At 34.8% G+C, this 13,757-nt stretch overlaps 2 protein-coding genes across 4 annotated transcripts; both read right to left on the reverse strand.

The window, feature by feature from the left end:
• Window positions 1–1,630: 1,630 nt before the first annotated feature.
• LOC9313067 lies at window positions 1,631–6,013 on the reverse strand. Of its 2 annotated transcripts, XM_021024754.1 has the most exons (6): window positions 5,860–6,013; window positions 3,844–5,295; window positions 3,272–3,523; window positions 2,693–2,773; window positions 2,010–2,435; window positions 1,631–1,894 (listed from the first exon to the last, which is right to left on the reverse strand). In XM_021024754.1, exons 2-6 carry the CDS (start codon window positions 4,957–4,959, stop codon window positions 1,838–1,840), a joined length of 1,932 nt encoding a protein of 643 aa, XP_020880413.1. In that variant the 5' UTR covers window positions 4,960–5,295; window positions 5,860–6,013; the 3' UTR covers window positions 1,631–1,837. The 2 variants fall into 2 exon arrangements, with proteins under 2 accessions (XP_020880413.1, XP_020880414.1); XM_021024755.1 differs by lacking the exon at window positions 5,860–6,013 and having other exon boundaries at window positions 3,272–3,520.
• A 214-nt stretch (window positions 6,014–6,227) lies between these two features.
• On the reverse strand, window positions 6,228–11,467 carry LOC9313068 (probable inactive shikimate kinase like 1, chloroplastic). 2 transcript variants are annotated; one of them, XM_021024757.1, is made up of 11 exons: window positions 11,200–11,467; window positions 10,952–10,992; window positions 10,818–10,872; window positions 10,652–10,724; window positions 10,242–10,329; window positions 10,035–10,117; window positions 9,809–9,908; window positions 9,643–9,721; window positions 9,495–9,559; window positions 9,339–9,407; window positions 6,228–6,588 (listed from the first exon to the last, which is right to left on the reverse strand). In XM_021024757.1, the coding sequence occupies exons 1-10, from the start codon at window positions 11,387–11,389 to the stop codon at window positions 9,339–9,341; spliced, it is 843 nt and encodes a 280-aa protein (XP_020880416.1). In that variant the 5' UTR covers window positions 11,390–11,467; the 3' UTR covers window positions 6,228–6,588. The 2 variants fall into 2 exon arrangements, with proteins under 2 accessions (XP_020880416.1, XP_020880415.1); XM_021024756.1 differs by lacking the exon at window positions 6,228–6,588 and adding an exon at window positions 8,697–8,807.
• Between the last annotated feature and the right edge of the window lie 2,290 nt (window positions 11,468–13,757).

Consider the following 13,757-nt stretch of genomic DNA (forward strand, 5'->3'; position numbering starts at 1 on the left):
GTAGGTAAACTAGTTAGTTTTCTCTTTGAAGTGTTATATACGATACTGGTATTTTAGCATTTACATTTCTCTCTATTATTGTAAATTTTCTATTAATAATTGAGGTAGCAAACTCAATACAAAATCAATGATTGATAGTTGACAAAGGATCTGTGAATTGGATTTTTTTGTGTAATTAATTATAGATATAAGTCTTTTTGCTTAAAATAAACATGTTATTGTTTATACTTCGTCCGTATCATTTTTAGTAATTTTAGTGATGTTTTTTTAAACAAAACCATTGTCTCATTTTTAGTGATATTTCAAATTAAATGCAATTTTATTTCAAAATACTGTTTTGGAGGTAAAAAAAAGAATTCAAATAACTTCAGCAATATGAAACGCTTTTGAAATTATTTTTAATATTCAGTTTTATTTCGGGAAAAAACCCGAAAAATACCCCATCTATTTTTAATTTGGACGTTTAATACCTAACTTTTTTTTGTTGGAAGATAAATACCTTCTTTAATTATAATTGGTCGAAAAATACTTTATCTTTATATTATTGGTAAATTCAAACCTCTGATTTAACGGTCGTTAACGGACGTTACGGTATCAGTAAACGACGTTATATTATAACAAAACAAATAGCCGAAAAATGCTTCATCTATTTATTTTTTGATTTTTAATACCCAAACTTTTTGGTTGGAAGAAAAATACCTCATTTAAATATATTTTTGTCTAAAAATACCTCATTTTTGAATTGTTAGTATATACAATATTTATACAAACATTTACAAATATATTACTTGATCTAATGGTAACACATATGATTTTTAACCCTCATAGAACTTCTTTGATCTCCTATTTTCTTTAATGAATGACATACAAATTTAAATACATCATTTGCTTCACTCCTACAAATTTAAATACATCATTTTTCATTCCTAAAGGCATCGTTGGAGTTAGAAGGGTTTTGCAACTAACAAATGAGAGATTCTGCAAATTTAAATACATCATTTTGATGATGGAATGTAACGATTCTGCAACTAACAAATGAGAGATTGTGACAAAGATGACGACGACGATAGATTTGTCATTTTTGTGGTCGTGGAGTAGCATAGTTGCGGAAGTGGAGAAGAATTTAGGTAAAAGTGGAGAGATGGAAGAAATGGTTCGAGAAAGATTGAGTTTTGATCGTATTAACGAAGTAATATTGAGTTTTGATCACACCAATATATTTGTAAAATTTTGAAAATAAATTGTATATATCTATTTATATAGACAGGGTTAATATTTAACGTCGTTAAATGTTTCTGTAATATTGTTAACGATTGTTAAGTCGCATACTTGAATCTACTAATAATTTAAAATGAAGTATTTTTAGACAAAGATATTTTACATGAGGTATTTTTCTTCTAACCAAAAAGTTGGGGTATTAAAATTCCAAAAATAATTAGATTGAGTATTTTTCGGCTATTTTTCTGTTATAATTTAACGTCGTTTACTGATATCGTTATGTCCGTTAACGACCGTTAAATCAGATGTTTGAATCTACCAACAATTTAAAAATAAGGTATTTTTCGACCAATTATAATTAAAGAAGATATTTTTCTTCCAACAAAAAAAAATTAGGTATTAAACGTCCAAATAAAAAATAGATGAGGTATTTTTCGGGTTTTTTCCCGTTTTATTTCTTGGAAAAAGAGAACCCCGAAATGGTAAACTGTACAAAGTGGGTCAGAGCCATTGTGATTTGTGACTATAAATTTGTATGTACAAAAAAAGTCCACTGATTTCTTCTTGAACAAGAAAACCATTGAGCTTGTGTAACCATGAAGCTGAACCAGTTCAGTTCTCACTCGGTGATGTCGAAGTATCTTGGGTTTCCAGGGTAATGGTACTCCACATTCAACTGCAAGTCAAAGACAAATAAATGATTTTATTATCACTTTACAAAAATTAAACTCAACTAATTTTAGCTATTTGCGAAATGATGGTCAAGACTCGAAACACAAATCTCATAGTACCTTTCCTTCATCAGAATCTGTGTGGCGCTGAGGAAACACGACTCTTAAGTCGTTGTACAGATAGAATCTCCTCTTCCCATCTGAATCCAAGTTTTTCTTTTGCCCTGTGGTTTCAGTTTCGTCAGATTTCTTTGAAGCTTTCTTCGGTAACGGGCAAAGAAATCTCAGATGAAGAGCATAGCGTAGAGCACCAGAACCACCGTTACATTCTTTGGACGTGTTTAAACAGCTTTTTTCACTTTCATGTAACTCATCAAATTTCTCATCTCCTTCCACTGAATCTACTATATCAGATCCTTCACAACTTTCTTTGTCCCCCTGTTTAGAATTTTCTTTTTCCAAGTTTTTGGATTTTCTAGTGTTCTCTTGCATTGCTTCACTAGTTGGATTAGATGATCCCAGAGTAACCTTCTGGCGCAAGAATGTCTGCATAATACCAAAATAAACCAAATGTTCAAAACTTCGATTTATCAATACAACAGAGAACATGCAATGATAAAAACTACGATTTCATCATGTTTTGCTTGTGGCCTGGTGCTTTCCTAGAAGGAATAGAATTACTCTTATGTCTATAGCAGACACATTATATCATTCCCTAATTATTTTAGTTTCTATACAAAATCATTTCCTCTACTTAAAATGAAAACAAATAAAAAGGTGTTATCTTTTATGTTCTCTATTACCTTTGTACCGGCTGGCATATCAGTCAAGTCATAGTTACAGAGGAAGGTGTGAAGAGGTGTTTTCTCAGGGTTACTAAGAACCTGCAATAGAGCAGTTTATATCATGAGTGAACATTCACAGCTTTTCGAAACTCTCTATCAGCATTCAGCAACACAGAGAAACAGTTTAACTTAGCCTATTACCTTGACCTTTGTGTTCTCCTATTAGACACATTTAGAACTGATACTTGTCAGGGATTACAATTACAAATGTTTAGGTGACGATTCAACATTCAAACAAATGTCTAACTCATAATTTGCTAGGACCAAAGGACTAAATTGTCTTCTGGCAATCAAAACAACCATAACTAACACCTGAAAATACTTCATACACTCTTGGCTATTGGAATCCAGAGAGCATTGCAGCTGTTAACCCGCTAATTGGTCTTTCAAAATCATTTACACGAGAATATTGCGGTTATGACGAATGATATATACTGCAACCCGCAAATGAGCTTCTAGCCATACCTTTATAATCCAATAGCAGCTATACTAAATGCAGATTTAATAGAACAAAAAAAATAAAGAAAAAGGGAGTACCAGTTGAATCCGACCCTTCATGGGGATCCGCAGTTGGCTCTTCGAACTCTGAGCATCAGAGTTCATTTGACTTGTTTTCATTTTCTGGCCCCAGAATTTGTTCAATTTAGATCCTCCAGCGAGATCTATGGAGGCATAGTATAGCAAGAGGCAATCATCACCAGCACTAGTTACTGAAAATGGAAGCTTCTGTGATTTTGGAGAGATGTTTCCCCCAGCAATACTAAGAACGGCAAGGAAGCCGTCAATCTTCTGTACACAAAGAGCAGACAGAAGTCAAAAATCTAAATTACAAAACAAACAAAAAAAATCTTTTTTACTCCAAGGAGCTTAGTTCTGAGTCTATAGCTTTTGCATAAGCAGGATGGTGATAATGACTTTTTCCTTTTGGTTTTTGCATATCTATATTAAAATCTATAAACAGTCGTCTGCAATAGCCAGTTTTACCAATCCTCAATTTCTAAAGCTGCACATTTTTCTGTCATAACTAGGGACGAACAACAGTTAAAGAATGTAACTTTCTTATGACCTATAAAATGAGTCATCAAAGCATCAAAGTCAAAGATGAAAACCTGATTTGTTGGCCCGCATGACAATCGTCCTGTCAAGAGTGACTCCTCAAAAGAACCAACCAATGACCTCTGAATGGGGCGACCACTCAAGCTTCTAATGAACCTCTTACATGGAGATGCAGGAGCTGATTCAGTACTTCTCTCCATCGAAAATTCTCTCCTAATGGCATATGCATCATCAAACAATCTACGATCGACTCTTAATTCTGCTTCTTCACTGATATTCCTTAAATCTTCCAGTATCTTCCCATTTTGGCAACTTCTTACAGCTTTTATTGTCTCAGAAAACTTCGGACCAAGTGGTGACAGACAAAGCGGTGGAGACACAGATATTTCCTTATCACAAGGTAAGGGCTTATTGGGTATGCTAGACGTTTCATGTAGTGGGGAATATAAGCAAACCTCACCTTTGATGGGTCGGCGGAGATCTACAGAGTCAAGCAATGGACCATCAGTGAAGACCATGGACGAGAGTCTACCACTGTTTGAGGCATTCTTCCACTCCCAGCAACTAGATGTGGTTATGGTAGTAGGAGTGGTAGAGAGATGTAACCTACTAGGGGTATTAGCCTTATTGTGATCTTGTGCGACAGACTTGCAGAATCCATTAGACTGACCAGAATAAGTAATTTGTTGATGGTTACCACAGCTGATATCAAGCAGGTCACCTCTGAATTTTACAGGGAAAAGAGTATTCAACGGGGAGAGTACTCGTTTCCTGACTAACGCTCCACCAATATCTACTCCTGTAACTCCACCAGTGGATGATAGAGAGTGATCAACAGCGACACTCGTTTGTTTGTTGTCCAGTGAGCTAGTTTCGCTTGATGCAAAACCAACTATTCTCCTAGCTCCAGTTAGACTCGAACCAACCTTACCTGCAGCATAACTAGTCGATCCATGAGCACTTGACGAGGTAACAACACAAGTGCCATGGAAAGGCTCCAATGATGTTTTTCTATCAAATTCTCCAATGGAAGAGCAGATGCCTCCCTCGCTTCCTCCATCTGAATCATGGGAAGTGGCATACACAGGCAGACTTTGCGAAAGGCTACAACTTGGAGCAGACAAAGCTTCCTGGGACTGTTCACTTGAAGCAGTCTGTGGCAGACCCATAACTAATGCTCAATGAAATTTATCAAGTAAAAGGGTTTATGGTCACTTCTGAGATGTGAGTTTCCAAATCCCTACTTATCTAGAAACTCCCTACAAACTACCAAATCCTTGAAAATAACAATACTGACTACCTCTATCTCTAGCAGAACAATAAATAAAAATCTAGAACTATGTATCAGTCACAGGCATCCACAATTCGTGCATTGCTTGCCTACAGACCCGCATACAAGAAATCGAACACTTAACATTTATCCGACATTGATTTATGGAAGAGCAGTCTGAAGCTACATGAAATGAGAGGGTGACAGATACAGAGTTCATTGCAGTTACCCTTTCCTGAAACATAAAATGGAGAAAGCGAATCAATTACACAGTAAGGAGTAAGGACATACACATACTGCTAGACTCTTAAGCTTAAGCATCAATAGAACACAAAGTGCAGAAGTTTATCAGGGAATGGTTCAAAAGAAGTTATGACTGATTCCAGTTAAAAGAATAAGCAACGATCAACCAAATCATGATTCGGAAACAAAAATGATCCTCAAAAATTCTCAGTGTTACAAGTTTCAAGCAAACATCACTAGAATAAGATTTGAACAAAATACAAATGATCGAACACTGACACAAAATCTTCCTCAAGTGATCAAACAAATCAATGATCCAAAACCACAACTACAAAATGAACCAGAGAGATTGCATGGGATAATAAACTTGTGATCAAATCAATCTGATCAAAAAAAAAAAAAAACATTTCTCATAGGAGGAGACAAATCATCAAATCCCCAGAAAAAAAAAAAGCAGCAGCTCATCATCAACAACAACAACAACATACATGGTAAAACTCATAAAACCGATGCAATAACGAAACTCTGATAAATCAAATGACGAAAAAAAACGCACCGATGAAGCAATATGTTCAATAAAACATTTCAGAATCATTCAGATGATAAACCCTCTGGATCCAAAATTAGAAATCAAACTCAAAATCGAAGAAGAAGACGAATCCAAAAGGTATAAGAGAAGAAGAATATTTCAAAGGGGTGCGTGAGAGAAAGAAGAAGCAAGCAAGAGGTACCTCTCTCTCTCTTCTTCTCTTATCTTTCAATCTGTTTTTATAAAAACAAATCCCAATAAAACTCATCGCCATTAACATCGCTCTCTTTTTCTTTTCCTTCTAATTAACATTTTTTCACTTTTATCTTTATACGAAAATGTTTTTCCCAGATTAAACATTCTTTTCCCGTTAATATTTTACCAAAAAACAGGAATTTCTTCAACTTTTATTACATTAATAAATGATAAATCGTTAATAATCAATAAACATTACCGTTTTTATTGTCTTTTTCACCGTAAAGAAATAACTCCAACGAACAGTAAAAATGGAGAAAAAATAAATAATTGTTTTGTTTTTTAAAGACGAGAGAGACAAGAAAGCTGTTGGGAACTGGGATGAGCTTTTTTGTGCCCTTTCACTATTTCTCGCTCTTATCCCTTAGTGGGCCATAAATCAAGGCCCACATACTAGTGGATCAATAGATTAAGCCCAGCACGTGATCGATCTCACGTGAGATGAGGACAGATGATTCTCCTCCACCCAAAGCTGAACCTCGTCTTGTAGAACACATGTCACTAGTTGGGTAGTATCCCCTTATTATTAAAAGGGAAGTACAAATTGAAAAATAGTCTAATTTGGCCTCAATTTCAATTTTAATTTTGGATTTTGTTCATTGTTAATCAAAATCGTCAAGGGTAATTTGGTCATCAAATCTTATTAAACGATTAGAGGATCCGCGTGTTTCTAATCGGGTGGTTAGTGGATCAAATATCTCCAAATAAATAAAACGAATCACTAATCGGATTTAACAACTTCAAAAAAAACAATTATTCGATCCTAACTATTCAACATATATGGTATCGAATTAAAGGCATATTCGAATTACATTGTAAGATATTCTCTATATCTCGCCTAATTGCTAACTAAATTTCTTAAATATATGATCTAATATAATCCTAACCATAAACTACAATACAATATCTTTATTTCCCCTAAAATCGTGTATCATTCATTTTGATGCCAATGAGAAGATATGATAGTTAACATATCCAATATTTTCTGCTTCCTCTACAAGATTTTCAAAAATTTTAAAGCCAAAAACCCTAACATTCTACTTCACTATAAATATCAAACGTCTTTCTTATTTCTTACTCATCCAACAATTACCTTTACTCACAACAAACGACTCATTTTTCTTTTTTCCAATGTCTCAATCAATTGCTTTCCTTGATGATGTGAAGCTGTACAAAACGGCTTGGAGAGTTCAAGTCGGTGTCTTGCATATCTGCAATTTATAGAAGAACCATATGATTCTCCGATTGTTTTACAATGGTTAGTTAGTAACGATTTAGTTTGGTTGTGAATTTGGTTTTCAACACATTCAAGCAATGATAAGTTTTTTAATTCTTATCATGCTACTACAATTCAATCAAATATTGTTTAAAAAATCAACGATTTCATCTAAATTGCATTCCTTAACAATAAAATGGCTTTTCAAACTTTTTGTACAAAACAGAAACACCTAAGTTGATTTTTATCCCTAATCGAATGCACAAAATGTAAATGTTCATCTAAAATAATAACTGAGAAAATAACCTTATAGAGATGATGATTGATTGGTTTATGGGCACGCATCGAAATCTAACTTTTGCCCGGATTAAGACAATCGGGGTTTTCGACTCCTGTCTACCTTCAGATATCGGTCATGGTGTTTCCTACCTTCATGAGTGGCTATCCGGCTTCTCTTTGCAATAATTCACACTCAATTGAAGCCAAATATGATCTGGGTTAGATTTTAGGAAATTAGATAGAGATGAGAACTCAACAAATGAAGAACATTAATTGTATTCGTGTTTGAGTTACCAACGATCTAGATCGGCCCAGATACATGCAAAATCGATGGATTCTCTGATTGGATATACATGCTGAATCGATGGATTCTCTGATCGGATTATAGAGTTGCTCGAAGAAAATCAGAAATCAAGATGTAAGAAACGTCTTTCTGTTTTCCTTTTTTTTTTTTTTTTTTTAAGACTTATGTCACTAAACGCAATTTACCTTCTATTTTGTTTACTTTTGTCTTGATCATGTAAACTTATGATTTTATAATGTACAAAAATTCCGTTTCACAAGCATTATTATTTACAGCATATTTTCTTAATTTAATTTCTATTAACATTATCACTTATACATTATTAAAGATATAAAATGAAAACCGAATAAAACCTACATTCGCGGTGTACTGCGGGTTGAACCCTATTTTCAATATATTTTTGCAACCATTATATTTAGGGTCGTTTTAACAAAATCATATCTTCTCATTTTAGCAACTAATGTAAAAAACAATTGAAACACATAAATAAATTAGTTTATATGATCTAGGGGATTTAAAAGTTTTCAAATTGAATGACGAATACTAAATTCGTTAAAACCATAACAAAAATAATATTGTAAATATGTTGGCTATCGAAAATATGAGCATATATTCTTCAAGCGAGTAATTAGGAATATTTCTAAAAATTGAAACAACCAAATCCGCGGTATTTTATTCTTGAATTAGGAAAAAAAAAACATTAAAACATTCTACAATCAAATCACATCCTAACTACTGTTACCAAAACCAATAACCAGATCTTTGTGACTGATTGTAGGAAATAAACCAGATCTAAATTTAAATATCAAATTAAATGGGTTAAATAATCATCTTTTCCCAAATTTAAGATTTCCAACGGTTTGACCTAAAATACTTACTCCAAATAATGTCTCCCACTCCATAGATATAGAGTAAATTGGCCTGCAAGATTATCGCACCGCACGTAAACATTCTCTTCTCTCTACTTAACAAAAATCAAAACGTTTTTTATTCAATTAACTGTAAAAAACATAAATACTTTTATAAAATTATAAATTATACATTATTCAATATATAATATGAAAACCAAATAAAATCGATACCCGCGATGTACCGCGGATTGAATAAAAAACTTAATGAATATATTAGAAATTTGATATATCTATAATCAAAAAGTTTATACGATATTAAATTTTGATACAGATATATAAAATAATACACATGTTTAACCACATTAAAACCCTTTCTCCTAATTAAAAATTTAACAACAAACAAAACAAAATATAAATTATGTATATAGAACATTATCAAATACTTAATAGAAAAACCGCATAAAACCAATGCCCGCGGTGAACCGAGGGTTGAATCCTAGTATGAAATGAAAAACGAAAACACTAAATTTTATGCAAAAAGCTACATTAATGTCGAGATGATATACAAGATAAATCATATGAGTGAGAGTGTAAAATCGACCTAGAAAGGTCGAGAAGCTTCTTCCATCATTTTCTTCACTCTAGTCAACTTCTCGATTTCTTTCAGGACCTGAAGAACATTGTTCATCAACTAAACTTTTCACATTTGTAATCTTTAAGTCAAAATGAAAACAAAAAAAGAGCTCGAGATATGTACCTCCAAAGCTATGTCTTCAGAAGCTACTGCTTCCAAGTCTTCAAATTCCAGTTTTGTGGCTATTTCTGTTTCCAAGTAAAGCAGAATCAGTCGCATAATAAAAATTGTAATGTAAATTTTCATTATTTAACTTATGATAGATCCTTACTTTCAAGGGAAATGGATGCATCTGCTGTTTCGTAACCCTTTCTTGATTTTTCGTAACTCGCTTTTAGTGTGTCAAACAACTGTGTTCATTCATCATGAAAGTCAGTTTCTCTGTAATAACACCAACGGAAAATTTAAGGAGTTAAGAGGAAAGAAAGAAGACAAACCTCAGGAGATGGTTCTGAGTTGAATGAGTCATCATCCCCTTTAGCTGCGATATCCAGAGGAACATCGATCCATATGGAGATTCCGTGTCTTAGAAGTGCACTGTTCAAACATTTATGATCCAATGAGAAGAGACAGGAGAGAAATTTAAAAGATATAAGCAGCATGTGTACGTCTTTTAAGAGCTCGAACTGCTAGAGAAACTACTGAAACGTATATAGAACATACAGATTTGTCAAGCTCTGGACCGCACCATCTCCAGCGCAAACTACAAGCCGACCCATAGATGATAGCTGCTTCAGCACTTCAGTCTGCAGAAACATGTTAGAAAGAAAGTCATCGTCAAAACATTTTTGTAAGTGAGATCAATCCTCTTTCAGAAACTGGACCAGAGATACATTTGTACAGAAAATGCAGAACAACGATCGAGTTTACCTCTGATTCCTGAAAAGCCTTCTCATCAGCTTCTTTTAAAGCTTGAGCAGACACATTTCCACCAGCCGCCTCTGTGATCAAATTATCACTACACAACAAAAGTAAACTAAAGTTACATCTAATTTGAAGTTATCAAGAAGAGGAGAAATATTAAGGTGGCAACCCTCTGTTATGGAGGTAAAGGACCAAAAGAGAGATTAGAGCTTAAAGCTTAACACTAGTGCTCGGATAAAGTTAAGAAACTGGATTCCTAAAATACCTCACACGTATTCTAAGTTGGATTCAAACAAAGATAAGTACAGATAAGTAACAGTAAGAATGTCTGAAATTCCGGTCACTCTCAACAACTATAAGGGTTCCTAAAAACTATAAAAGCAGACTGTGATTCTGATCAACTTACGAGTACTTACCTATCAAAGTAGTAATATCGTAATGCCTCAGCCAAAAGCTTCCCCGTGTTCGTTTTAATAGAGTTATTAATCCCTATTCCAAAGTGTTAAAGCTCACACATCAGTGTCCGTCCATATGAAGTAGAAAGTTAGTTTAAATATTAGAGCATAGCCAAGTCGGCCTTACCAACCAGAAATATCGAAGCTCCTTTCAATTCAGGGGCTATGTCCATAGCTTTCCTCTGAGTTTCAGACGGGAAATGGTTAAGGAACTTCTCAAGTAAAGAGGAAGGAAAAGCTGGTTCTTATGAAAACTCTCACCTTTACAACATCTATGGGATCCGAATCAACAACACTGATCCCTTAACAACAAACAATAAACCGAAACAGATCAATCAGATAAACTTAGTACAACTTCTTCGTTTCCTAGAGCAGCCATTACTCATAGCACCAAAATTTGGACTATTTCAGCATCAGACATATCGTCCAACACTTGTTACATAATCAATTTAACGATTTCGCTAGACTTAGGACTCTCTGAATTTCGAAATTAGGGTTTGAAAACCAACCGGTGGAGGCAGATTGATCGGCGAGAGACTGAGACGGAGCTATACGACTGTGAGAAGAAATGAGTCTATTAGAAAAAGAAGAAGACAGCAACGGCTTGTAAGAGGTAGTTGGAGCTTGAGGAGAGAGCAAGGGAAGAAGACGAGGAACGAATCCAGAGAAAGTTAGAGAAGCAGACGCAGAGATCTCCATGGACGACGACGAATGGTCTCTTAGCTCCTCTCCCTCCTCCTCTAGTCCCAAGATATCCGCCACGTATAATTTTCTTTTACCATACTTTTATCGAAATATTTTAAATACTTTTCAAAAAAATATACTGTATATAAAAACGGAAAATTATTTATTTTTTAATATATTTGAATAGAATTAGAAACTCATAACTTTAGTACTCCCTCCGTTTCGAAATATAAGACGTTTTGAGGTATTATTTTTGTTTCAAAATGTAAGACGTTTTCAAGTTTCTATGCAAATTATATATTAATTTAATGCTTTCTGATTATTTATATTATGCAGTCTCATTCATGATTGGTTGAACTTTTTAAAAGTGGATATTTCTTAATCTGCGTGCTTTTAACTAAAACGTCTTATATTTTGAAACGGAGGAAGTATATACTATCTTCTCTCCCTCGGCGATAAAGAACCAGAGAAAGCAAATAGTTTCGTCAAGCGCGTGACCGGCGCGTGGCGGCTTCGCCGGCGTCGGTCTTTCTGTCTGTTTTTCTTTATGGTTTTGCTCTCTGCTTAGTCTTTTTTGGGTTTTGGAGCCTTGGTTGTTGTTGGCAAGGTGAAGAATTTTTGGATCTTAGATCTGAAAGGGTCATGGCTGTGTTCTTCGATTCGTCGATGGCTTGTGGTGTGGATGAAGTTCCTTTTCTCTATGTTGAGAAAGCTTGGGTTTCTCCTTTGTCCTCTCAGATTTGGGTTTCGACGAAGGTTGTAATCGGTGGTTACGACGGCGGCTAATTTTTACTTGTGGTCTGGCTCTCTTCCTTTGGGTAGGGTTGCAACGGTACCCTAGTGGTTAGGCGTTAGTGGTTTGGTAATTGCTCTTTGCTTTTTCGTTAGCCTTGTTCTCTTCGATTCTCTTTTGGGTTCCTGTTGATTTGCCTTCATTGTTGGTGGGTTGGTGGGTGTGCTGGAATCAATTCTATATTCAGTCTTTTGTGGTTTAGCATCTTCTTCTTTTGCCTAGTCTCTGTCCTGCCGAGTTCGCTTGTTGTTCGATCCTGTTCGTGCTCTTGCCGTTTCCAGTCTTCGGTTTGATGCGGATTGTTTGGACTCAGTCCTTGTCTCTACGGTATAGACCTGATCGAGGTCTCTCTATTGCATTGGTATCTTTCTTGGCGTGGACAATTCGTGGTTATATCTTATGCTTCGAATTCGCCGTTTCCAGAAGTTGGGTGTGGTTTCTAGTTGTCTTCCCTTCTTGCTGGTAAAGATGCTTTAGTTCTCTTTATTTGTGAGGTAGTCTTCATTGTTAAAGGAGGAGTCGTTGTCCGGTGTCGTGGATTTACTCGTCACCATCGGTCAGCCACTATGTCAAGCGTTTCTCGCTGTTTGGATTGTTGGTAGGCAATTTGTGCATTTTGTGTGGTGCTAGATTCTGAGTTAGAGGTTTGATTTTCTCTACATTTGTTTCCTTAGCCTTCTGTGTTTTGGCATTGGTTTTTCTTTCGTAGTGTTGTTGCTTAGTTCCTGTCTCTTTGGGCTTAGTTTCGAGTTTTAGTTGTTCGCCAGCTTTGTTTCCCTCGTTTGGGCCTTTGGCTTGTTGTAAGGTTTCATTTCAATTTTAATCAAAATTTCTAGACGACAAAAAAAAAAAAAAAAGAATAGAATTAGAAACTAGAAAAACGTAACTTTTTAGACGACAAAAAGAAAAATAGTAAGACGTAATTTTTTTTATGCGGCATAAATAACTTTAGACTTTATCCATTTCAGAACGGAAAAACCCGTCTCCCTTCTGATTTTTTCATCGTATATCTGTTTTTGTCAAAAAAAATTACATGTTTGGTAAAAAGCGGTTTAGATAGTCGTTTAAAAACGCTAAATGTTCAGACGACGTCTAAACTGTGGAGGTTATTAAGGATATCAAGGATCAATCACATACATGATTTGATAAATCGTACATTCTATATATGTAAATATAGTTAAATGTAATTAGAATATCCTAAAAGGTTTATGTGTGTATATATTCAGCTCGATCACCTCTATCAATAAGATTATCATATATGGTATCAGAGCTTCATCTGATACCATATGAATATATGATATTTCTAGCAGTCATCTTTTTCCTCATCATATCAACCACACCAGACAATTCTGTTAACGTAACTGATGTCATTACCCTCACCACAAACACCGTCCTCAATATTAACATGTCTAATGTTACCAAACTCACAAGCACCAACTATTTGATGTGGAGTTTACATATTCATGCTCTCCTTGATGACCACTGCCTCGCCCGTCATCTCGATAGATCAAGTTACCTCTTATGAATTGGAACTATGCTTTTTTGTTGTTAAACGCGTTTAAGTGATCTCAAACGCACTTAAGTGGTCCT

The sequence above is a fragment of the Arabidopsis lyrata genome, assembly GCF_000004255.2.
Source record: "Arabidopsis lyrata subsp. lyrata unplaced genomic scaffold ARALYscaffold_5, whole genome shotgun sequence".
Taxonomy (NCBI): domain Eukaryota; kingdom Viridiplantae; phylum Streptophyta; class Magnoliopsida; order Brassicales; family Brassicaceae; genus Arabidopsis; species Arabidopsis lyrata.

Coding starts and splice junctions, on each gene's coding strand:
- LOC9313068 (XM_021024757.1), bottom strand. CDS start 11,389: ATGGAGATCTCTGCGTCTGCTTCTCTAACTTTCTCTGGATTCGTTCCT. Junction 10,873..10,951: donor ATCCCATAGATGTTGTAAAG/GTGAGAGTTTTC, acceptor TCTGAAACTCAG/AGGAAAGCTATGGACATAGC. Junction 9,722..9,808: donor ACTCAGAACCATCTCCTGAG/GTTTGTCTTCTT, acceptor GAATGAACACAG/TTGTTTGACACACTAAAAGC.
- LOC9313067 (XM_021024754.1), bottom strand. CDS start 4,959: ATGGGTCTGCCACAGACTGCTTCAAGTGAACAGTCCCAGGAAGCTTTG. Junction 2,774..3,271: donor TGAAGGGTCGGATTCAACTG/GTACTCCCTTTT, acceptor GCTCTATTGCAG/GTTCTTAGTAACCCTGAGAA. Junction 2,436..2,692: donor ATATGCCAGCCGGTACAAAG/GTAATAGAGAAC, acceptor GGTATTATGCAG/ACATTCTTGCGCCAGAAGGT.